Source organism: Pteropus medius, unplaced genomic scaffold, assembly GCF_902729225.1.
Source record: "Pteropus medius unplaced genomic scaffold, Ma_sr-lr_union100, whole genome shotgun sequence".
NCBI lineage: Eukaryota > Metazoa > Chordata > Mammalia > Chiroptera > Pteropodidae > Pteropus > Pteropus medius.
This window is the reverse complement of record NW_024344378.1, coordinates 58,927,497-58,950,527: the sequence shown is the minus strand read 5'-3', so window position 1 is coordinate 58,950,527 and position 23,031 is coordinate 58,927,497. Positions and strand designations below refer to the sequence as shown.

The window sequence follows — 23,031 nt, the reverse complement described above, 5'->3', positions numbered from 1 at the left end:
CCCTGATGTTTATGCAGAGGCAAGAAAGGGAGTCCTGCAGGAAGGAACATGATCTAACTCTCATTTTTAAGATTTTTCTCTGGCTGTCCTGTTAAGAGACTGCAGAGAAGTGGCAGAGAAGTGCAGAGAGGCTACAGCAGTGTATCAGGAGAGAAGTGATGGTGCTGGGGAATAAACCAGCCTGGGGGTGATGTTTCCACTGACAGATGGGGTAGCAGATTTCAGGGCAGGGAAAGACCAGGAGTTCAGCTTTGGACTTGTGGGTCTCTGGTTCAGGGTTGAGCTCTGCACAGGTGCCTTCTGCACATTGAGGGCGTTTAAAGCCATGAGATAGGAGATCACGGAGACAGTGAGTGTAGATAGAAGTGGCACCCAGGACCAGTCAAGAGGTGGGGAAGACGAGGAGACAGAGTGGCAGCCAGTGAAAGGGAGAGGCAGCAGAGAGTGGTCTTGGAACTCAAGGGTAGAAATGGTACTGGAGGAGGGAGGGACCAACTCGGTCAATGTTGTGAGGGGTCAAGGAACAGGAGGACTGATGTGACCCTTGGATTGAGCAGCGTGAGGGTCATTGGTGGCCTTGATAAGAGCAGTTTCAATGGAACAGAGGTAGGGGAAGCCCGACCAGGTGAGGTCAAAAGAGAGCAGGAAGCGTCCGGGATGACGAAAAGTTCTAGAGGTAGATGGTAGCAATGGTTACATAGCAATGTGAATTTACGGAATGCCACTGAACTCTACATTTAAAAATGTTTAAAATGGTAAATTTCAGGTCATGTGTATTTCACTACCGAAAGAAAGGAATAGGAGATGAATTGGAAAATGGAAGTGAAGACACCTTTTCTGAGGTGTTTGTTACTAAAGGGAGCTAACCATGTTAGTATGTACATTCATCTCATTCTCTTTTTAACTTTTGCAAAGAATCCTATCGTGTGAATACAGCACAGTTTATTTAGTTATTTCCCTACTGTTGGTATTTGGGTTTTTCCTTATTTTAGGGATCATGCAGAGTGCTCCCAGGGCATCCTTGTGTATGACTACCTATGCCCTTATGGTTCTTTCTGGAGGAGAGAGGTAAGAAGCAGAATTACTGGGTTGTAGAGTAGGCATGTTTTTAATTTTAATAAATACAGCTCAATTACCCTCTCCATTGTGGCATATAATTACTCACAAACTCATCAACACATGATACAAAACTTTAAAAATGTATCTATCTAAAGGGTACAGAGTGCTGTATCATATTATAGCTAAAATTTGTATTTCCCCAGTTACAACTGAAGTTCAGCATCTCTACACATCTTTTTGGCCGCCTGTACTTTCCCTTCTGTACATTGCCTATTCACTTTTTTGATTTCTTCCACTCTGAGAAACAAAAGATCCCTACTTCCTTGATAGGAAATGGCATGAATCAGTAACTCCTCTGTTGGCCCTGAAACTCATGTTGCCTTGGCAACACCTTGGTGCTACACTGCCCTTTGCCCTTTTCTAATAATGAATGAACCTTTGGGTACTTGAATTCTATTTCATCCACCCTGGGTTCTGACTTCTTGAGTTTGAATTGACTTGTGTTTTCATCCAGGGCAGCCCTTGGGCAGACAGAAACCAAGCTGTCATCTCGCCCACACATGAGAACTCTCCTGTTTAAACTGTTTTTTCCTTCCCTCCCTGGCTCCATTGACTTGAAGCACTTAGGGGCCACTCAGGCTCAGTTCTACTTGGGAAGAATTACAGCATCTGTAGTGATCAGGACTGACTGGGTTTGAGTCCTGCCTCCACCATATAACACTGGTATTTGTGACCTTGAGTAAGTTTCTTTCTTCTGAGTCTCAATCAGAACATCTGAGAAATCAGGGTTATTCTGAGGAATAAGTGAAATTACTAATGTCAGCCACCTGGCCGCATTTCCACCTCTGGCCTTCGCAGGCACTTGTGCATGTTCATCCTGTCCACTGCCCACACACCCCACCCTCATCCTGTCCATGCATCGAGTTTCTTCTTTCTCCCATCTTGGCCCATCTCAGGCCAGCTTTAGCGGGGCCACTGCTAATGAATGCAATGAGATCCAAGTCTACCAACACCCACTGCCTGAGAGTGCTCACATCCTCTCTCACCAGGCCACATGGCAGGGCTCAGAATGACCAGCACAGTGGGCCAGGGCACTCGAAGGTTCACGGCACCCTGGCGCAGGCACAGCTCAAGAGGAGCAGCAACACAGAGTGGTGGGGAGTGGGGGTGGAGGCACAGTCAGGACCAAGTGCAAAGAGAACAAACAGGGTGGGAGTTTGGGGTGTTTGCCACAGGTAGGCTCTCTAACTCCCAGCAGGTAGGGCCCCAGAGCAGAAGGAAGACCTTACCATCACTGAAGGACCCCTGTCCACATCCATCCATGCTCCCTGCTTCCTGCCACAGCTCAGGATGGTGTCTTGCTGATCCAGGCTAACCCCCACCACCACCTGAGCCCAGGTTCCACATCTATCAGTTACCAGATCCCTCAAGCCCCTCCCTGGCTCGTGGACCTCACAGTTCCCCACCCATAGCCTCACCTCTCCCAGTCTAAAGGCCCTTACCTGTCAGCTTTTGAACAGGCTTAGATCTCCCTGTCTTAATTAGGGGACACCCTGCCCTCCATTCCACGTTCCACTCCAGAGACCTTTCTTTTCTCCACCCTCCTTTTCAGGGACCAGTCCTGGAAGAGTTCTCCACACTCTGGCTACACACCCTCCTCCCCACTCACCCTCTGGTCCTCTTTCTGTAGGTGGTTCCTGCCCCACCCCTCCACCTGTGACCTTAACCCTTTCTCTGTCATGGGCGTGCTTTTCCCTTTCTTACAACCCTCTCTGGGTCTTCTAAGCAATTTGTCTTTGGTGGTTTTCCCATTGCTCTTGCAGCTTTGCCCAGAGTCGGTCACAGCTGCTCTGCTTTTTCCCGTCCTTAACACCAAGTTCCTAGGAGTTCTGGCTTCAATCCTCTTTTTTCCTCACTCTAGAGTCCTCCTGGGAGATCTCATAGATGTCCAGCAGTTTCATGAAGGGGTTAAGTGCACAGGCCCTGCAGGAAGGTGAATTAAAATTCAAAAACAGGCTGTGCCACTTCCTAGCAGTGTGGTAGCCTTAGGCAGCTTACTTAGCTCTTCTAACCTCAGCTTGCACATCCATAAAAGCAAGGTAATGACACTTGTGAGGACTAAATGAAATAATTCATGCAGAGCATTCAGTCCAGTACATAGCATATAGTGTCCAAGCTCTCAGTGAATAGTAACTCCTGTTACTGTTATTACTGTCATAAAACAAGCCCTTATTTGAGGCTTCCTCTGTGCCAGACACTGATCTAGCCACCTCTCTCCTGAGTCCAGCTCTCTCTCCCATACTCCAGAGTCCACATCTGACTTCCTCCAGGACTTATACCCTTGGATGTCAGAAAGACTCCAAAATCCAATGTGGGCAAGTTGAACTCTTTATTGCCCTGCACTGTCCTTCTCCTCTTTGACCATTGTCCTGCCCCACTCCTATTCTCCAACTTCCCCATGTAGCCACAATCATTAGCCCCCTCCTCCTAAAATGTCTCTCAGGTGCTCCCTGCTCTCTGTCCTCCCAGAGATGCACCCTCATCCTCTACTGTCTGTCTTTCCTCTCCTAGCTTTGTCCCATCAGCTTCCCCAGTTTCTCAATAGCCTGGCTTCCATACAAGTTTCCCAGGCCTCCAAGGCTCCTGGACGAGTCTGCACGTCCTAAGCTCAGGGTCTCCCTCCTCAGAGCTGACTGCCTGGACCAAGACTCTGGATTTCAAACATAGGATTGTTTCAAACAGGTATGTACGTGCAGGTGTGCACAGACACACTTTTGCACATGTGTACTTTCAAACATACTCACACTTGTGCACACACACTCACAAACATGCTCTTGCATTCACAATCACGTACTTATGCATGTATACACTTGCATAGTCATGCATGCATACACACTCTTGCATAGTCATGCATGCATACACACATTTGCGAACATACACACACTCATGTGCACACATACACATGCACACATTTATGCATGCACATACACTCATGCATGTACACTCTCTTACACATACACTTACACATTTCAAACATACACTCATGCGTATGTACATACACATAATTCTCTCTCTCACACACATACACACACACATACACACACACACAGACAGACACACTCATACACACAGAATACCCAGGAGAGTTGGGTCCCCTGGCTTTCTACTGTCCTCAATCTTGGGAAGAGGTAGATACACACACTGTACAAATTACACAATTATATGCCAGGCTGTTATTCATGCTGTTTTAAAGGTAAAATTGAAGTGAAAGAAAGAAACTAATTTCAGTGGAGTGCCACATAAAGGTGATAAAACTGGACCCATACCTTGAATGGAAGGTAGGACTTAGACAGTGAGGATGAGCAAAAAGAAGTTTATGATGGGATGTTGTCAAGTGTGACTGGAGCCGAGGACAGTAATTATCAGAATCACTTGGGCTCCTTCAAAATCCAGATTCCAGGTCCTTCCCCCCAGAAGTTCTGATTCAAATGATCTGAAGAGTGGTATTTCTAAGGCCCCTAGGTAGTATAATATGCAAACACCTCTGGAAGCCAGGAGCTGGGCAGGTGGGAGGTATGTGGTTAAGCTGAGTGGTGTCCCATGAAAGAATCATAACTGCCAGGGCAGGGGGTGGATTTTACTCTGTGCATAGTTGATAAATATCATAACTATTTTAGAGAAAAGAAGTATAATGATTAGATCTATGTTTAGAAAGATTTCCTTGGCAGGTGTATCTCTCTTTTGGAGGCTCCTATGAAAGGCAAGAGGTAAGAGAAAGGAGTCCAGGCAAGGATGTTAAGAATTTGAATTGATTCAGTAAAAGCGAAATGAGAATGGAATAAGAGTGCAGAGAAAATCTTCAGAATTTGAAAACTACTTGACCGTAGGCCAGAGGGGAGGAATTTGTCAAAACAACTCCAAGCTGTCAAAGCATGTTGGCTGTGAGCCCTCAGTGAGGAGTTGGGGGAACACATTTGGGAGAGACAAGCCAGCATTGAATTTGGACATAAGCTTAGATGATCCTGAACTATCCCGATGGAGACATCCTGCATAAGGTATGACATGTAACCCTAAAGTTCTGGAGAAAAATCTGAGCAGAAGTAAAGACATGGGACTCAGGATGGAATGGAAGGCAGCTAGGGCATCCATGGTCAACAGCAGGACTTTCAGAGAGAACAGAAGACATGGAGGCCAGAACGGGCTGGGCAGACCATAAGAGACATGGATGGAAACTCAGGCAGCTGGGCTCTGCACAACGATAGGAAGGAATAGCTTCGAGAAGAAAATGAGGAACTTTGAACACCCAGGGGTCTCAGAACCAGACTGTTGGATTTGACCAGAGCAGTTTCAGGAGAAGAGAAACTCTCCAAATGCAAAGGGTCAGCAGGGACGGGGGGATGAGGAAGGAGAGGCTGGGAGTAAGGGCCACCATCTCGAGATGCTTGTCAGTGAGAAAAGGTGACAGTGTCAACCCGGAACATGTGCTGATTTGAGCCAAGAGGTAGCAAATGCCACACACCTTCCTTCCTCCCAAATCAGAGTCCCACCTCCCCTGATGTAGGCCCAAATTCTGGTCATCCTTCAGGGCTCAGCCTGATTGCTCCCTCCTCTGGTGGCTCTGCAGATGTCAAAAAGGTCTGCATCTACATTTAAGTGTCTGCAGCCTTTGTCTGTCCACGTGGCCTGTGGCTCTTTTACCTCTGTGAGGTTGCCTTTGTGATTTATTTCCCTGCCAGACTGGGAGTTCTGGAGGAATATGAACAACTCAGGATTCTGCACTGTACCTGGAGGAGTTCTGTAGATTTGGAAGGCTTGAGTGAGTGAATGAATGTGCTTGTGAGCAGAAGAGCCCCAACTTTGAAGTGCCCTTTGCCTTCCTCCCTGAGTGACAGACTTGCCCTGGTCCAGCTCTTCAGCCCTCTCCAGAAACTCTCAACTCTGGAGCCTTAGAATATTAGAGCTGTTTGACTTGAAACCTTGACTTAAATATTTCCAGAACTGAATAAGTTGATTCAGGAAATGCTGAGGACAGGACCAGTGGTTATTAATAAATCATAACAATGATTATTTCCCTTTTATGACACTCAGTAAAGCTTATAAGTAATATCTGTGTGATCGATCAGCAGGGGAAAAACCTGGGCTGGTTTGACAGCCTAAGTAGCATCTGTAGGAGGTGCTTCCTTGGTGAACTGAGGGGAACAGAAGACGGCCCTTCTCCCTCTCCATGGGAGCCAAGTAGATGTGGAGCAGGGCAGGCAGGGATGCTTGTAGCTGATGAAACAGAGACTGGCTGCAGCTCTCTGCTTGAGAGCTGACCCAGCGTACTTGCCCAGGGCTCCCCTTTGCCTGTTCCCTCCATGCTTGAAGCACTGAGGAGGGTGGTGCCTATGGCTTGGGTGTCAGGGAAAATATGCCACCCCTTCTTTGTCTTGCCATATTGAGAGAATTGCGGGCTAGTCATACCTATGTTTATTTATTTACTGCACAAGAGTGCTGAGCACCTACTCACTGCCAGTGTCAGTGTCCATGGTCCTGTGCTCCAAGGTCCTGGCTTCCTAAACAAGCAAACTTGAACAGAGAGCACCTCCAAAAACATGGCCCAGAGCAGGGAAAAGGGCTCCCTGGCAGTCCTTAGTGTTGGGGAATGTTAATGAGCCACCCAGTTCTTGTTGAGCTCCTGGTATGTGCCAACCTTATGCAGGATGCTGTGGATGGTGCAGAAGGAAGGGCAGGTGCATTCCTGGTCCTAGCAGCACTATGATCTTGTCAAATGAGATAGCTTCAAGCCCTGTCATAATAGAAGACAAGAGATAGACCAAGGATGTGGTGCTAGAACATTTCACGAAGCCCCAGAGGTTTGTGGAAGGATAGAGGATTCTAAGCAGCCCTTGCAGTTTCCCAGAGATGAAGCAGATGAGAATGGGAGAATAGACAATGGAGGCCTGAGTTAATCCACCCACTCTAGAGAGCCTTCACCCACAGGGGCCCAGCTTTCTCTAAGCCTAATGTTAGAAATTTCAAGTAATTAACAAAAACCTAGGCCACCTTGGTAACTTAATTTTATCATAGATTCTTGACCCATTAAAGGATTTTTTAAAAATAGGATACTGAGACCCAGAGAAGAAAACTCAGTAACCAAGGGGTTACCCCTGTCCCCTCTCCCCCCTTTGTCTTTTGTCATACTTCTTTGGAATACTGGAGTCATGATGACTCTCGTCTCATCATCATTTTCATGTCCCCAGAGCCCAACACAGGTCCAGACCCTGGAAAGAGATCTGTGAGTGTATGTTGAATCCAGCCCTGCTCCAGCCCCTTGACAGCTTGAGATGAGAGGGGCAGGTACAGCCTTAGGAGCTTAAAGGCCCCTGCTGATGCCCTTGGGTCCCAATAAGCATGACCCCCACCTGCCTGACATTGGCTCAGCCCAGCCGTACCCAGGCAGGGCGTTTCTTCCTCTAGGGCTGGCTGCTGGGTTTGCAGAGTGGCAGAGGCTGTGAGGCACAGACATTGGACACAGTGCTGCAGACACCTGGCAATGTAAAGGCGACTGACCTTTCCAGAGCTGTGAGAAAACTTCTGGGAAGGGCTGAGGCTCATGCGAGAGAGGAAGAGGGCCCAAGTGGCCTGTGGACCTACAGGGACCCCAGCTGCTCTCCACCCCCATCTAGCCTTTCCCACCTAGGATAATCAGTTAAATGGGCACAGGGAGTGAGCCAGCGCTTCCTACAGTTAGCGGAAGCCTATATGAAGATGTTCCATCTGATTAGTAGTAATTTAATAACAGGGCGAGCTAGACAATAAATAAGTGTCATTTTATACCTTCTGAATTATGGAAGAGTACTCAAATAATGATATTTCATGTTGATGTTATAGACAAAGTAGTATACTAGTATAATTTTGTGGTATAATATAGCCACACACCATTTCTAGAAGGAAGTATGTAATGGCACCTAAAGAGCCAAAAGCCATGAAAAGGTCTGTCCTTTCTGCCCCATGAGCCCACTGCTGGGAACCCATCTTTAGGAAACAGTTCTGCAAGGACACGTCCACTGCACCATTTCTATTATAATCATTATTGCCATGGTAACTCATTACTGGGCACCTTGTACGAGCCAATCACTCTGCCAGGCTTGGCCATCTATCCTCCTCCAGCTCGTCCTGCAAGATCAGGTATCGTCATCCCAAATGGGCTCAGCTTGCTGATCAACAGACTGAGGCATAGAGATTTCACAGAGCTGGCAGTGATCTGAAAACAAGCCTGTGTTTCTTCAACTGGATCCATTATTGCCTTAATTAAATAACTAACATTGGAAAGAATTTTAGTGCCTGGCAGTAGGGAATTTTTAGTTAATTCACAGGGATAGTAAACAGCCATAGAAATAAAGGAAGAAAATATAATCTCATCTGGTACACATCAATATGCTTGGAGACCAGGAGCAGCAGAAAGGTAAGGAGCAAAATTGCAGATTGGCTGGTAAATGCAAGAACAAGTGAATCTCAACCCCAAGTGCAGGGAGCTCTGAACCCCGGGTTCAGAGGCAGGCAGTTTTCCTGGAAGGAGAAGTTGGGCCATGCCACCAGACTTGACTCCATGATTGCCTTCTCTTTAGTCTCTGGGAAAAATTACTGCCCTGAGAGATCAGCAATCCCCCTTCAGTTAACTGGGGTGAAGCCTGGAAACAGTCTGCTTTCTCTCTGAACCAAAGCACAGCCAAGGCAAGGCTGGAACATTCAACAGCCAAGGATGGCAACGAGAATCAAGTCAGGGCTGGCAAGGACCTACGTGGTCTGACTTGCATGGCTGGTGGTACCCACAGAGCAGTCACAGCTGCTTGGGGTTCCAGAAAAAAAGAGATAATGCCTCCCCTTAATCCACTGCTGTCAGCGATCCAGCCCCTTCCAGAGCAGAGCCCTCAGGATGGCCTTGGTATTTTTTGCTTATGTAAAGGGGTAGATTTGGGATTATATCCCAGCCATGTGACACCGAAGGCAAAACTGACAATCACCAGACTATAGGGTCTCCTTGGATACCAGCCAAGTGTCATGTTATATTCTATGTCATGTTAAGAACCAGACACACCTAAAAATAAGAGTAAGCCTAACTAGTCTGTGACGTTTGGCAACCATGACTTGCATCTATTCCCTGCCACACATGTAGAACTGGGTAAACGTCTTGTCCTCCCATCCCCACCCCTCAATCTAGAGGGGCAGAAAGACAAAGACACAGACGTTGCCAGCCACAGGCCACATGTCCTGGTAAGGGAGGAAATGACTATCTGGAGGAGATTCAGAAGGTTCGTTCTGTGGAGTTGGATTTTGAAGGATGAGTAGGGGCACTCGAGGAAGCCAAAGCCAGGAGCTGAGTAGCAAAAGGATGGAAGAAAGATCCAGGTTAGTGTGAGAGTGTGGGCAGAAGGTAGGTCAGACTTAGGGAAATGCAGTCACTATTATAGTGGGAGGAGCTTATACACACACAAACATGGAATGAAAGATACAATACAATACCTGGGTCAGGGGACCATAGGTTCCAATCAGAAGTGAGGATCTGTGGTATAAGAATTATAAATGTGATTACATTAGGACTCAGATTTGTTCCTCCAAAGTCCATGATGGCCCCCAACGCTGCAGCAATATCCTTGATACTGAACAGAAAGAGATGAGGAGCTTCCTCCAGGACAAAGGAGAGAGAGGAAGGGGAAGGGATAGGGAGCAATGAGAGGGGCAAGAACTCAGTCATCATCACTCAGCCCTGGAAGTAGTTTCAGCTGGGAGAAGAGGGAGTCTGCAGGGCAGAAGGGCTCACAGCACTCAGAGGATTTGAGATAAGAGAGATGGCCCCTCTTACCTGCCAGGTAGTCATCAACAGATCCCCAAAAAGCTGAAGCAGAGGCCCTGCTGTCCAGGCAGGATGGTCCCATGGAAGCAGCAACGTGGCTTTGCAGGAGCTAAGCGAGAGTGCTCAGGTCTGATGCTGCCAGAGGAGGATTGCCATACAGAAACCAGGGAACAGCTCTGGATGGGGCCACCTCACTTAAGGCCTGAGTAACAAGAACCCTGCTAGAATGTAAGCTCCAGCAGGACCCAGATTTTTATGGGTTTTTTAAAATAAATTTTTATTTTTCAATTACAATGGACATAAAATATTATATTAGTCTCAGGTATACAAATTAGTTTCAGATATACATTAGATATTTTATGAAGTGATCACCCAGATAAGTCTAGTACCCATTTGACACCATCAATAGTTACTACAATATTACTGACTATATTCCCCATGCTATACTTTACATTCCCATTACTGTTTTTATAACTGGCAATTTATACTTTTTAATCTCTTCACCTTTTTCATCCAGCTCCCTAACTCCACCCCCCATCTGGCAACCATCTATTTGTTATCCGTATCTATGACTTTGTTTCTGTTTTGTTTGCTCATTTATTTTGTTTCTTAGGTTCCACATATAGGTGAAATCATATGATATTTGTCTTTCTTTCTCTGACTTATTTCACTTAGCATAATACCCTCTAGGTTCATCCATGTTGTCACAAATGCAAGCTGTCGTTCTTTTTTATGGCTGAGTAATATTCCATTGTATATATGCCACATCTTTATTCATTCATCTCTGTATGTACACTGAGGTTACTTCCATATGTTGGCTATTATAAATAACGCTGGAATGAACATAATGTATCTTTTCGAATTGATATTTTGGATTTCTTCATAGAAATACCCAGAAGTAGAATGCCTAAGTCATATGGTAGTTCTCTTTTTAATTTTTTGAGGAACCCCCATACTGTTTTCCATAGTGGCTGCACCAATTTACAATTCCACCAATAGTACATGAGGGTTCCCTTTCCTCTACATCCTCACCAATACTTGTTGTTTGTCAATTTATTGATGATAGTCATTATGACAGGTGTGAGGTGATATGGTGGTTTTAATTTGCATTTTCCTGATGATAATTGATGTTGAGCATTTTTTTCATGTGTCTGTTGGCCATATGTATGTCCTCTTTGGAGAAATGTCTATTCAGGTCCTCTGCCCATTTTTTAATCTGACTGTTTTTGGAGGGTTAAGTTTTATGAATTCCTTATGTATTTTGGATATGAACCCCTTATTGAATGTCTCATCGACAAATACTTCTCCCATTCAGTAGGTTGTCTTTTTGTCCCATTCAGTAGGTTGTCTTTTTGCAAAACCGTTTTAATTCGATGTATTTCCATTTGTAATTTTTTAAATTTTGTTTCCCTTGCTAAAAGAGACATATTCAAAAACAATATTGCTAAGAACAATGTCACAAACTTTATTACCTATGTTTTCTTCTAGGAGTTTTATGTTTTAGGATCTTTTAAGTCTTTAATCTATTTTTAATTTATTCTTGTATATGGTGTAAGAAAGTGATTCAGTGTCATTCTTTTGCATATATCTGTCCAATTTTCCTAACACCATTTATTAAATAGACTGTCTTTACCTCATGGTATATTCTTGCCTGCTTTGTCATAGATTAATTGACCATACAGGCATGGGTTTGTTTCTGTGTTCTCTATTCTGTTCCATTGATCTGTGTATTTGTTTTATGCCAGTACCATGTGGATTTTATCACTATAGCCTTGCAGGATAGTTTGATAACAGGTAGCACAATCTCTCCAACTTTCTTCTTCTTTCTCAAGATTGCTTTGACTATTCAGGGTCTTTTGTGGTTTCATTAAAAGTTTAGGCTTATTTGTTCTAGTTCTGTGAAGAATGCCATTGATACTTTGATAGGGATTGCATTAACCCTATAGATTGCTTTGTATAGTATAGACATTTTAATGATGCTTTTTCTTTCTATCCATGAGCACAATATATCCTTCCATTTATCTGTATTTTCTTAATTTCTTTTTTCAGTGTTTTATAGTTTTCCAAGTACAGATCTTTTACCTTCTTGATTAAACTTATTCCTAGATATTTTATTCTTTTTGAGGCAATTTTAAATGAGATTGTTTTAATTTCTCTTTCTGATAGTTCATTATTGGTGTATAAAAATGCAACTGATTTCTGAATATTAATTTTGTATACTGCTAATTTCTAGAAATGATAATTATTTATCAGTTCTAATAGTTTTTTGGTGGATTCTTTAGGGTTCTTTATTATAATATCATGTCATCTGCAAATAATGACAGTTTTATATCTTCCTTTCCAAATTGTTTTTTTAGGCAAGACAACCCTTAGTTGACCTCACAGATTGCAAAGACCTTGTCAGTTTACAATCCCTTATTTTTTTTTATTGTTTACACCTACAGCACCTGGTCTTCCTAGGCGGTCTCCTATCCAAGTACTAACCAGGCCCAACCCTGCTTAGCTTCCAAGATCAGACAGGTTTGGGCTTGTTGAGGGTAGCATGGCCATAGACTTCCTTTCCAATTTGGATGCCTGTTATTTCTTTTTCTTGTCTGATTGCTGTGGCTAAGACTTCCAATACTATGTTGAATAAAAGTGGTGAATGTGAATATCCTTGTCTTATTCCTGATCTTAAAGAAAAAGCTTTCAGCATTTTACTGTTGAGTATGATGTTAGCTGTGGGTTTGTCATATATAGGCTCCATTTTATTATGTTCAGGTATGTTCCCTCTATTCCCACATATTGAGAGTTTTTTTTTTTTATCATGAATGGTAATTGGATTTTGTCAAATGCTTTTTCTGCATCTATTGGTATGATCATATGACTTCTATCTTTCATTTTGTTTATGTGATGTATAACATTAATTGATTTTGTGGCTATTGAACCAATCTTGCATCCTGAAAATAAATCCCATTTAATCATGGTATATAATCTTTTATTGCTGAATTCAGTTTTCTAATATTTTGTTGAGAATTTTTGCATTTATGTTCATCAGGGATGTTGACCTATAATTTTTTTTTTTTGTAATGTCTTTGTCTGGTTTTGGTGTCAAGGTAATGCTGGCCTCATAAAATGAGTATGGGAGCCTTCCCTCCTCTTCAATTTTTTGTAATAGTTTGAGAAGGATAGGTATTAATTTTTCTCTAAATGTTTGGTAAAATTCACCTGTGAAGCCATCTGGTCCAGGAGTTGTGTTTGTTGGGAGTTTTTTGATTACTGATTTAGTTTTGTTAGTAGTTATCAGTCTATTTGCATTTTCTGTTTCTTCCTAATTCAGTCTTGCAAGAGTGTACGTTTCTATGAATGTATTCATTTCTTTCCACTTTTTGGCATAGACTTGTTTATAGTATCTCCTAATAATCCTTTGTCTTTCTGTGGTGTCGGTTATCAATTCTCTTCTTTCATTTCTGATTTCATTTATTCAGGCCCTCTTTTTTCCTGATGAATCTAACTAAAATTTTATCAATTTTGTTTAACTTTTCAAAGAATCAGCTCTTGATTTCATTGATCTTTCCTATTGTTCTCTTTAGACTACATTTTGTTGATTTCTTCTCTGATCTTTATTATTTCCTTCTTTCTATTCACTTTGGGCTTTGTTCTTGTTTTTCTAGTTCTTTAGAGTTGTTTGAGATTTTTCTTGTTTCTTGAGTAAACCTGTATTGCTATAAATTTTGCTCTTAGAACTGCTTTGGCTGTTTCTTATAGATTTTGGATTGTGGTGTTTTCATTTTCCTTTCTCTCAAGGTATCTTTTGATTTCTTCCTTGATCACAGTGTTAACTCATTCATTGTTTAGTAGCATGCTATTTAGCCTCCATGTGTTTGTGTGTTTTTCAGTTTTCTTCTTGTAATTGTTTTCTAGTTTCATATTATTTTGATTGGAGAAGATACTTGATATGATTTCACTCTTCTTTAATTTATTGAGACTTGTTGCTTAACATATGTTCTATTTTGGCTAATGTTTCATGTGCCCTTGAAATGAATGTATATTCTATTTCTTTTGAGCGGGAGGTCCTAAAAATATCAATTAAGACTATCTGGTCTAATGGGTCATTTAAGGCCACTGTTCCCTTGTTGATTTTCTGTCTGGATGATATATCCATTGATGTAATGGGATGTTAAAGTCACTAATTATTACTGTATTACTGTCTATCTCTTCATGTCTGTAAATATTTGCTTTATATATTTAGGTGCTCCTAAGTTGAATGCATAGATGTTTACTAGAGTTAAAACCTCTTGTTGGATTGATCCCTTTACCATTATGAAATGCCCTTTTCTGTGTCTTGTTACAGACCTTGTTTTAAAGTCTATTTTGTCTGATGTAAGTATTGCTACTCTAGCTTTTTTTCAGTTTCCATTTGCATCAATGTCTTTTTTCATTCCTTTACTTCAGTCTGTGTGTGTCTTTCAATCTGAAGTGGGTCTTTGTAGGTAGAATTTGGATGGGTCTTTTTTTTCAATCCATTCAGCCACCATTTAATCTATTTTTCACGTAATTATTGATAGGCATATACTTATTGCCATTTTATTGTTTTCTGATTGTTTTGTAGTCCTCTTCCTTTCCTAGTTTCTTGCTCTCGTCTCTTGTATGCCAGTGACTTTCTGTAGTGGCATGGTTGGATTCTTTCTCTTTATTTCTTTTATATCTCTCATAGAATTTTGGTTTATGGTTATCATGTGCTTCACATATACCAAGCTCTGTCTATAGCAGTCTATCTTAAGTTGATGGTCACTTAAGTTTGAATATATTCTAAAATCACTACAGTTTTTACTCACCTCCTCCGCATTTGTGTTTTGGTCATTATTTTTTACTTTTGTGTATGTGTTTGTATGTATCCCTTAACTTATTGTTTTAGTTACATATGGTCTTCCTACTTTTTTCTTTTAACCTTTGTAGTAGCTTTAGTTGATGGATTTACTGCTTTTATTAAGTGTTTGCCTTTGTTAGCGAGAATTTTTTTTTTCCTGTATTTGCTTATTCATAGTTCTGATATTTTCTTTTCTTCTTAAGGAAGTCCCTTTAACATTTCTTGTAATACTGGTTTAGTGGTGTTAAACTTCTGTAGAACTGCTTTAGCTTTTTCTCATCTGGGAAGCTCTTTATCTCTCCTTCAATTTTAAATGAGAGTCTTGCTGGATAGAGCAATCTTGGTTGTAGGTCTTTATCTTTCATCATTTTGCATATTTTGCACAATTCCCTTCTGGCCTGCAAAGTTTCTGTTGAGAAATCAGCTGACAGTCTTATGGGAGCTGCCTTGCACTTAACTAACTGCTCTCCTTTTGCTACTTTTAAGATTCTCTCTTTGTCTTTAAACTTTGGCATTTTAATTATGATGTGTTTTGCTGTGGTCTTCTTTGGGTTTATCTTGTTTGAGACTCTCTGTGCTTGCTGAATTTATATGTCTATTTCCTTCCCCATGTTAGGGAAGTTTTCCATCCTTATTTCTTCAGATAAGTTTTCAATCCCCTGCTCTCTCCCTTCTTCTTTGGGTACCCCTATGATGCAAATGTTGGTATGCTTGATGTTGTCTCAGAAGCCCCTTAAACTATCCCTATTTTTTTTTAACTCTTTTTCTTTTTAAGTTCTGATTGGGTGTTTGCTGCTACCTTATCTTCTAGTTCGCTGATTCAATCCTCTATTTCATCCAATCCAATCTTGATTCCCTCTAATGTATTCTTTATTTTAATTATTTTATTCTTCATTTCTGACTTTTTAAAATTTTTTTCTAGCTCCATTTTTGTGTTTCCTATCACTTCGTTAAAGTCCTCACTGAATTCATCTATTCTTCCCCTAAGTTTATTGAGCATCCTTATAACTAGTGTTTTGAGCTCTGCATCTAACAGATTGCTTGCCTCCATTTTGTTTGGTTATTTTTCTGGAGTTTTGTCCTGTTATTTCATTTAAGACATGTTTCTTTGTCTCCTCATTTTGGCTGACTTCCTGTGTTTGTTTTAACACATTAAGTAGATCTGCTGTACCTCCTGACCTTGGCAGAGTAGCCTTATGTAGTAGGTGTTCTGTGGAGCCCAGTAGCACAGGACTCTTGAGCTGGGTGTTCCAGGAGTGTCCTTTATGTGAGTTGTGTGTGCCCTCCTGTTGTATTTGAACCTTGATTGCTGTTCGCATGTCAGTGGGTGACCCTCAGGCTTAACAGCTATGAGAGTTGGCTATGACTATAGCAGATGAGCTGTTGTGCAGGGGCTGATCCCATGAAATGGGCGTCTCTTCAGTGGAGCTCTACTGCCAGCCGAGTTCAGCCTTCAGGTGTGTCTTTGTGGAGCTGGTTGGGTGGTGCTCTGATGTGGCCTTAAGCTGGCCACCAGGTATGTTGTTTTGGGAGCCTCTTGTGAGGAGCTGCTGTGTTGGTAAAGTTTAGCCTCCACTTGTGCATGGCCTGGGGCTGTCTGGTAGGGGCTACAAAGTGATCTGCAGTTAGTTGCCACTTATGCTGGGCTTGGAGAGGCTATTTTGTGAACTGAGGCTGGTTGCCACTGGTATCGGGCTTGGGACCCTTTGGTGGCCACCACAATGTGAACTGAGGCAAGCTGCCAGTTGTGCCACTTAATTAAGACTATGTTCTAAACCAAGACTAGTTATGCCAGACTTGGGGTTACCTGATGAGCATTACAATGCAAGTTGAGACCAGTTGCCACTTGCAACGGGCTTGGGGAAGCTAAGCAAGAGGTACAGGGCATGCTAAGGCAAGCCACTGCTTTTTAGGGATTCGTGGACCTTTGAGAGATTTTAAGAAAGTCTGCAGCACAAGATGAGGCAGGCTGCTTATATAGAGGAGTCACTGGAAGAGGTTCAGCCAGACATTCCAGTTGAGTGGGGCGAGGTATCAGAGAATCACCAGGGTGGGCAAATGGTGTTATACATGCATCCTTCCTTTTTACTGTGTATATTCTTGACTTCCAGCCCGCTCCAAAAGCCTGGTGATGGGTGAGCAGAGCCGGAGCCCCGGGCGGCTGTCCTGCCCCCAAAAGCTGGGCCCCGTGCTGAAGGCAGGCTGGCTGAAGAAGCAGAGGAGCATCATGAAAAACTGGCAGCAGCGTTGGTTCGTGCTCCGTGGGGATCAGCTTTTCTACTACAAGGACAAAGATGAGACCAAGCCCCAGGTGAGAAGCACATGGCCCGTGTTTAGTGGGCATCACTACAAGGCTCCAAGGGAAAGTTAACTATGCCCAGGAGATAGGGGAATGCAGGGAGACCCTCCCTTCGCGACCTCCACCACTCAAGCACCCAAGCCACTGACTCTGTTCAGAGTGACACTTCACCAGGATTTCTATAGTGATATTGATCCTCAGCCCCTACGTTCCTTGTGTCACAACCTGTTTTATTCAAACATATCCACAGCTTCAGTAATAAATATGTTTCCTTATGATGTTGATAGAGAACATCTGTGCACAGCTTAAGGAAATAGGTCTTTCCTGTGCTCTTTTCAGCCTCTTTGTGCTTTCAAGGAGACACAAGTGTACACATTTCATTGCTTCCATTGTCCAGGGAAATGGTAGCCAGAGAAATCTAACCTCCAACTGAAATCTGGCTCACTGTGAACCCTTCCTGTGAAATCCTCTGCCTCTCAGCAGCTGCTTCTGTTTCCTCCAGCACTATAAGATCTACCTCAGATGTTTAACATGTCTGCCTTTCCACCCAAATGACACTAAGTTTATTCATTCAGAGCTAGTCACCTCCCCCTTCCGTGGTGTGGCCTGGTCACTGTTTGTGCACATGTCATAATGAAGTGTTGCCTTCCAAGGCAGCTGGGCTTACAAAGCTTGGGCAATCTAGTCCTTGTTATAAGATTCACAGACAGAATGGACATCTGGGAGAGACCCTTATTTTTCTTGGGAAAAATGGGGAAGGGAACTTACAGGACTCATCCCAAAGGATTCATCCAGTCACTGCTCCAAGTCAGAAAAAAAGAGCTCCCTTTTCCAGGGTCAGGAGTCACAGAGCCTTGGTGGACAGGAGCCTGTGCGCATCTCAGCAGTCCCCACAGTGTGGTGGTGGGATCTGGGGTAGGAGCCAGAGAAGGATACTCATGATGGACAAGGTGAGAGAAAGGTACCTGGGCACAGCATGAATCAGGTCAACCTCACAGTGAGAAAATGCATCTAAACTTCGCCCCTCTTTCAGTTCTTCTGAGTACATCAAGGAGGAAGCATCGGTCTGGTGCTTCTTTAACACTTCTCCAACACTTGGTTGGGATCCTCCCTTGAAAAAAATTAGGGGTGGGGATGGGAAAGCAGGCCTCATCTCAGAGCCTTCTGTAGCAACAATAACGAGCTGCAAGTTAATAACTTTGTCTTCACTGTATTTATTCTAATGGTTAATTTCTGTTTATAGAAAATAATACTGGCTTCCATTCATGAGAGTGATACCATGTTTCCCTTTCTAAAATATGTTAAAAATAATATGTGTTGCACAGCAATGTGAATGTACTCAATGCCAATAAACTATATACTTAAAATGGTTAAAATGGTAAATTACGTTACATATATTTTACCACAATAAAAAATATAACAAATGACGCTGCTTAAGGAAAACTTTTACATAAATAATAGTAGAAATAAGAGGTGAGTATGGCAGAAATTAGGAAGGCAGATCTAAACTAAAGCTTAGGAAACCCTGATCTTGTCCTGCCTCCCCAGTTTTATAAGGAATAAAAACAATTCCCAGAGAATAGAACTACTAGGAACTTTGGAGTCAGAGAGATCTGAATTTGTGTGACTTGAGACAAGTCACTTAAATTTTATTTTTTAATTTAGGTTTTACCATTGCTAAAATGAAGACATTATTACCGGTCACAGAGGTACACAAAGGATTATATTACAGGACATATGCATAACCAAGCACAAATCCTAGCACATGCGGTACTTAAGTCTGGGTACTCTCATGCTCCTTCAGTCCTTCCTTTGATTTGCTTTGCTCCCCTACTCCCCTGGCCCTGACCCTGAGCCTGCTCCCCAGATGGGCACCACACCTCTGGTTTGCCCGCTGCCATTTTCCTTCTGGTCTCTATTTTTTGTGTTGAAGACCAGCCTTGGCCCTTCAATGGTGTCTTGGCTTTTCTGGCCGACCTGTTGGTGAAATGTCACTCTGATAACAATGACCAAAGTTTCTGGGGTCCCCAGCATCTCAGGATCCTACCTGTGGCTCCTACTGTCATCCCCTGCCTGGCCCAGTCCATGGCACCATCTCCTGGGACAACTGCATTGTGTTGTGGGTGAGCCAGATGAGGTCACCCAGATGGCATATAGGCCACTGGCACAGGCTTCCCCCATACTGTAGCGACCCTGAAGTGGCCCTCACGCACTAGCTGCAGCTCCATAAGGAACCTCCATCTTCCAGATTTCCTGAATCAGATACTCCTCTCCCTCACCTGATACCTTTTCCAGACTTCAATGGCTTCTGGTGGAATCACCTAATAAAATGGAGGTATTAACATCCCCAGACACCAGCCTGGACGCAGGCGAAGCCCTCAGGCCCAACCCTTACTAAACCAGGACATTTATCTCCAGGGAGGCATGGGATCCCTGAAAGGAGCAAGTATCTTCCAAAGGATGCCAGTGTCACACCCAGGGCTCCTCTTTTGGCCTCTCAGGGCCTAGCTAACACTCCCAGATCCTCTTGGAACAGTATTCCTCCCCATAATCTCCCTTCCCCAAAAAGCTTGACTGCTATGGCAGCCGCATTGCACAGGTTCCCAATCTCAAGGAGATGATTAGTCAGATAATTAGTCAGATTTAGCTTATACAATATGATTTCAAACCTGCATGTCTGCTGGCAAAATAAACCACAAACTTCTGTTTAATTGCATGAACTACATGTAATGGACTAATTCTCGATATCTGGTTCCTGGAAAAAGGTGTCCTGCTCACTGTTTACAGTGACAGAGTGCCCAGGCAGTGAGTATCCTCCTGACAGATGGCCTGTCATCTCTCTAGCAGATGTAATTGTCCAGAGGAGGGATGTCCACCTACTCTTGATGCTGTTCAGGGCTCATAATACATGATAAAGATCACTCTTAGTCCACACTCTTGTTCTCTCTCCAAAGTCCTATGTCTTCCACTCCCCTTTTCACTAGCAAGAGGGTCAGCAGAGGACATAGAACATAGAGATGGAGGAAGAGGGTGTGGCCTGCACAAGCTCAGATGGAAAGACTAGGCAAAAATACTTTAAAACAGAATCTGAAAATGTGTCCTGTCCCTTCAGCTTTTCCCAATACATGTTTCTGATAGTTTTCAGCAGACACACTTACAGTTTTACTAAGAGAGGATTCCAGGTTTTTTCATCTTAGTGATTTTAGCTTCTGCTTAAAATGTTTCTCGGGTCATGAAAACTGCCACATTATTTGTTGATCAGCCTGGTCCATTTCTATTGTTTGGGGACTCACTTTAAGTCTGGTTATCCCAATTCTTTACTTGTGAGTTTCTTGGCTCTGAATAGAAATGGAATAGAATAGAAATAGAAAGAATTACTTTCAAAACATAAGACAGAAAAAAATGTAACAAATTAAATATGACCAGTTCAACAAATGGGCAGAAAATGAGGGATGGGATAAAAAGAGAGAAAGGCAAATTGAAAATGTAAAAGAAATAATTAGATAGCAAGAAATAGGTACAAACATTTCAGTCGTCATAATAAATGTGAATAGGTCAGATTTGTCTGTCTCTTAAAAGAGAGAAAATGAAAAATTGGCTTTAAAAAGGTAAGAGCAATAAACAAAAAAGCTGAAAAAAAAACAATGGACAAAATATAAGCCAGCAAATATTAGCAAAAATAAAGTATATTTAGCAACATCCAAATCAAATAAAATAGAATTCAAAGTGATAAGAACAAAAGGGAATAAAGAAATATTTTATAAGATAAATAACAACCAGCCAAGAAAATAGAGCAGCTGTGAACATTCAGGCTCTTAATACATAGCTTTGAGTGATACATAAATGAAGAAAAAAAAAATACTCATTGTTCTTCATCTTTTCCAAATTTTTTTGATATTATAGAGACACATTCACTGCAAAAGAAAAAAAGATTCAGAAATTAAAAACAAAATGAAAGAGTGAGGGTGTCCATGCAAGAGAGAGAGAGACCTCTACAGTGGAAATAAAACACACACATTTCATAATACTCCTAAATTAATAAAATCAAAACTTAAATTCAAACTTCCAGTTAAGAATGACAGATTTTATAACCACCAAACTCCCATAAAAAGCAGTAAAGGCATGTTTTGAAGGTATAACCACACCTAGGTGGAAGGGACAGGAGGGAAAAGCAGCAGCAGCATCTGGTTGCTAGAAAACAAATGGGCCAAGGGAGCTGATTTAGCAGACCCAAGAGAGCTAAATTCCAAGCCAGCACTAGGGAGAGCACAAAATTCCAACCAGTTTGCAAAGCGGCACCCCCACCAAAGACTCAGCAATTGGCAGGACCAGATATCTCTGTAAATGAGGGCAAAAGAGGAACTAAAAACATGAGAGCTGGTTGGAAGTCAGTTTAAAAAGCAGTTAGATCTCAGATCTCCTGAACAACCTAATGCAAAGCCTTGACTGCCCTACTCCCTGGGGGGGGTAACACTGGAAATTATTCTCTGGGAAGGATTAAGAGAGAGACTTTTCAGAGTGAGGAAGCAGGCCCAGCTATTGGTGAGAGGACCATACAGAGAAGGAGAACAACAGGATTAGATGGAAGTTAGCCTTCCCAGTCTTCATCCCACATTTGGCTTGCAAACCCTCGCAGTCAGGAACAGCTAGCTCTCAAGAAGGAAACGAAGAATTTTTACTGAAGAGTTTGACAGGCCAAGAAGAAAAAAACAAAATATACTGACAATGAAACAAGCCAGGCAGATTTCTTGATTTCTCTCTCTCTCTCTCTCTCTCTCTTTCTCTTGTCCTGCTGTCCTGCCATGGAAACAGTTCCCTGCTTATCCTCATACAGTTTCCAGTGAGCTACTTAGAGAACCATTCCTCAGTAAGAGTGAAGAAAGAGCTTTGGGTCACTAGACATTTAAAGAAGGAACCTCACATGAAGGACAGACACAAACACAGGAAAGAGGGGAAAAAGCAATTTAGAGGTAACAAGAACTATACAAAGGGAAGAAAACTTTCTTATAAAACTATCTTTAACATCTCCACAGAGAGACTATAGAAATGGACAGTCAGAGAACAAACCGGCTCTCAGAATTCAGAAATAAGATAACAGAAACAAAAACTCAAAGGAAGGGTTGGATGAAACTTGACACAATCTCCCAGAAGAAGAGAACAACAGAGAGGAAAAGAGGAGAGACAACCCAATGTCTGAATAGACTGAGTTCTAGAAAGAGAGAAGAAAGGAAGGAATCCTTAGAGAAATGCTTCAATTAAATTACATTTCCCAGAATGGAATTTAAACACTGAGTCTTGCCTGACTGATACAACCAAAGTTACCTGGGAGTTCAGGAAGTCGGGGTGTGTGAGCAGGGCAAGGGTAAATAAAGCAAACTCTCAATCTTCCATGCAGGAAATTCCATAGATAATGCCTAAAAATTTAAATCAAGACATAGTAATATAAGCATATTATTAATAAAAATAAGAAATAAAAATAACAAGGAAAGCACCTCATTAAAATTGCTGAAAGTGATGACTAAAATCCAGGCAATGGTAGAAGAGAAAGAAATTGCTGCCTTATAACAAACTTTGTAGAACTCTGATTCTTTAAACTGTGTTTAGATATAACTTTAACTTTTAAAAAGGTGAAATAAAACTGAAAAATTTATTTTTGAAATTTTCAGAATACAACTCTTACAAATCAAAGCTGTAGAGTAGGGCTGTGGGGAGGGCATGTAGACTGAGGTGGTGGTCAAAAAATGTGAGATTTAACTGTGTTATTTTAATTCCTCACAGCAATACTATATTAGTTGAATTTCACATTTTAAAATACTTTTTTAATTTAAACAAGAAAAAAATTAAAACCAAAAAAAAAAAAATGAATGCAACAGGGACACAGCCCTAGAGAGTATTTTTTTTCAGGTAGCTAGAAAGGGAATCAGAGAAGGGGGCAAAGGGTTCCCTCTTCCGAACAAATCCACTGAGCCCAGCTGGCATCTGCAGAGC

General features: G+C 42.3%; 1 protein-coding gene and 1 pseudogene across 11 annotated transcripts in view; one reads left to right on the top strand and one right to left on the bottom strand.

Annotated features, from left to right (window-relative positions):
- The window catches only part of ARHGAP22 (Rho GTPase activating protein 22), a 186,794-nt gene that overhangs the window by 54,309 nt on the left and 109,454 nt on the right, over positions 1–23,031 (top strand). For 10 of the 11 annotated variants that reach the window (XM_039872347.1, XM_039872348.1, XM_039872337.1 and 7 more), the window contains one exon: positions 16,856–17,055. In XM_039872347.1, coding sequence (XP_039728281.1) covers positions 16,856–17,055 — 200 coding nt within the window. Of the gene's footprint in view, positions 1–3,640; positions 3,802–16,855; positions 17,056–23,031 lie in introns of those variants that run through there. The other variant, XM_039872343.1, reaches the window with a different exon arrangement.
- On the bottom strand, positions 12,331–12,449 carry LOC120610009 (uncharacterized; annotated as a pseudogene).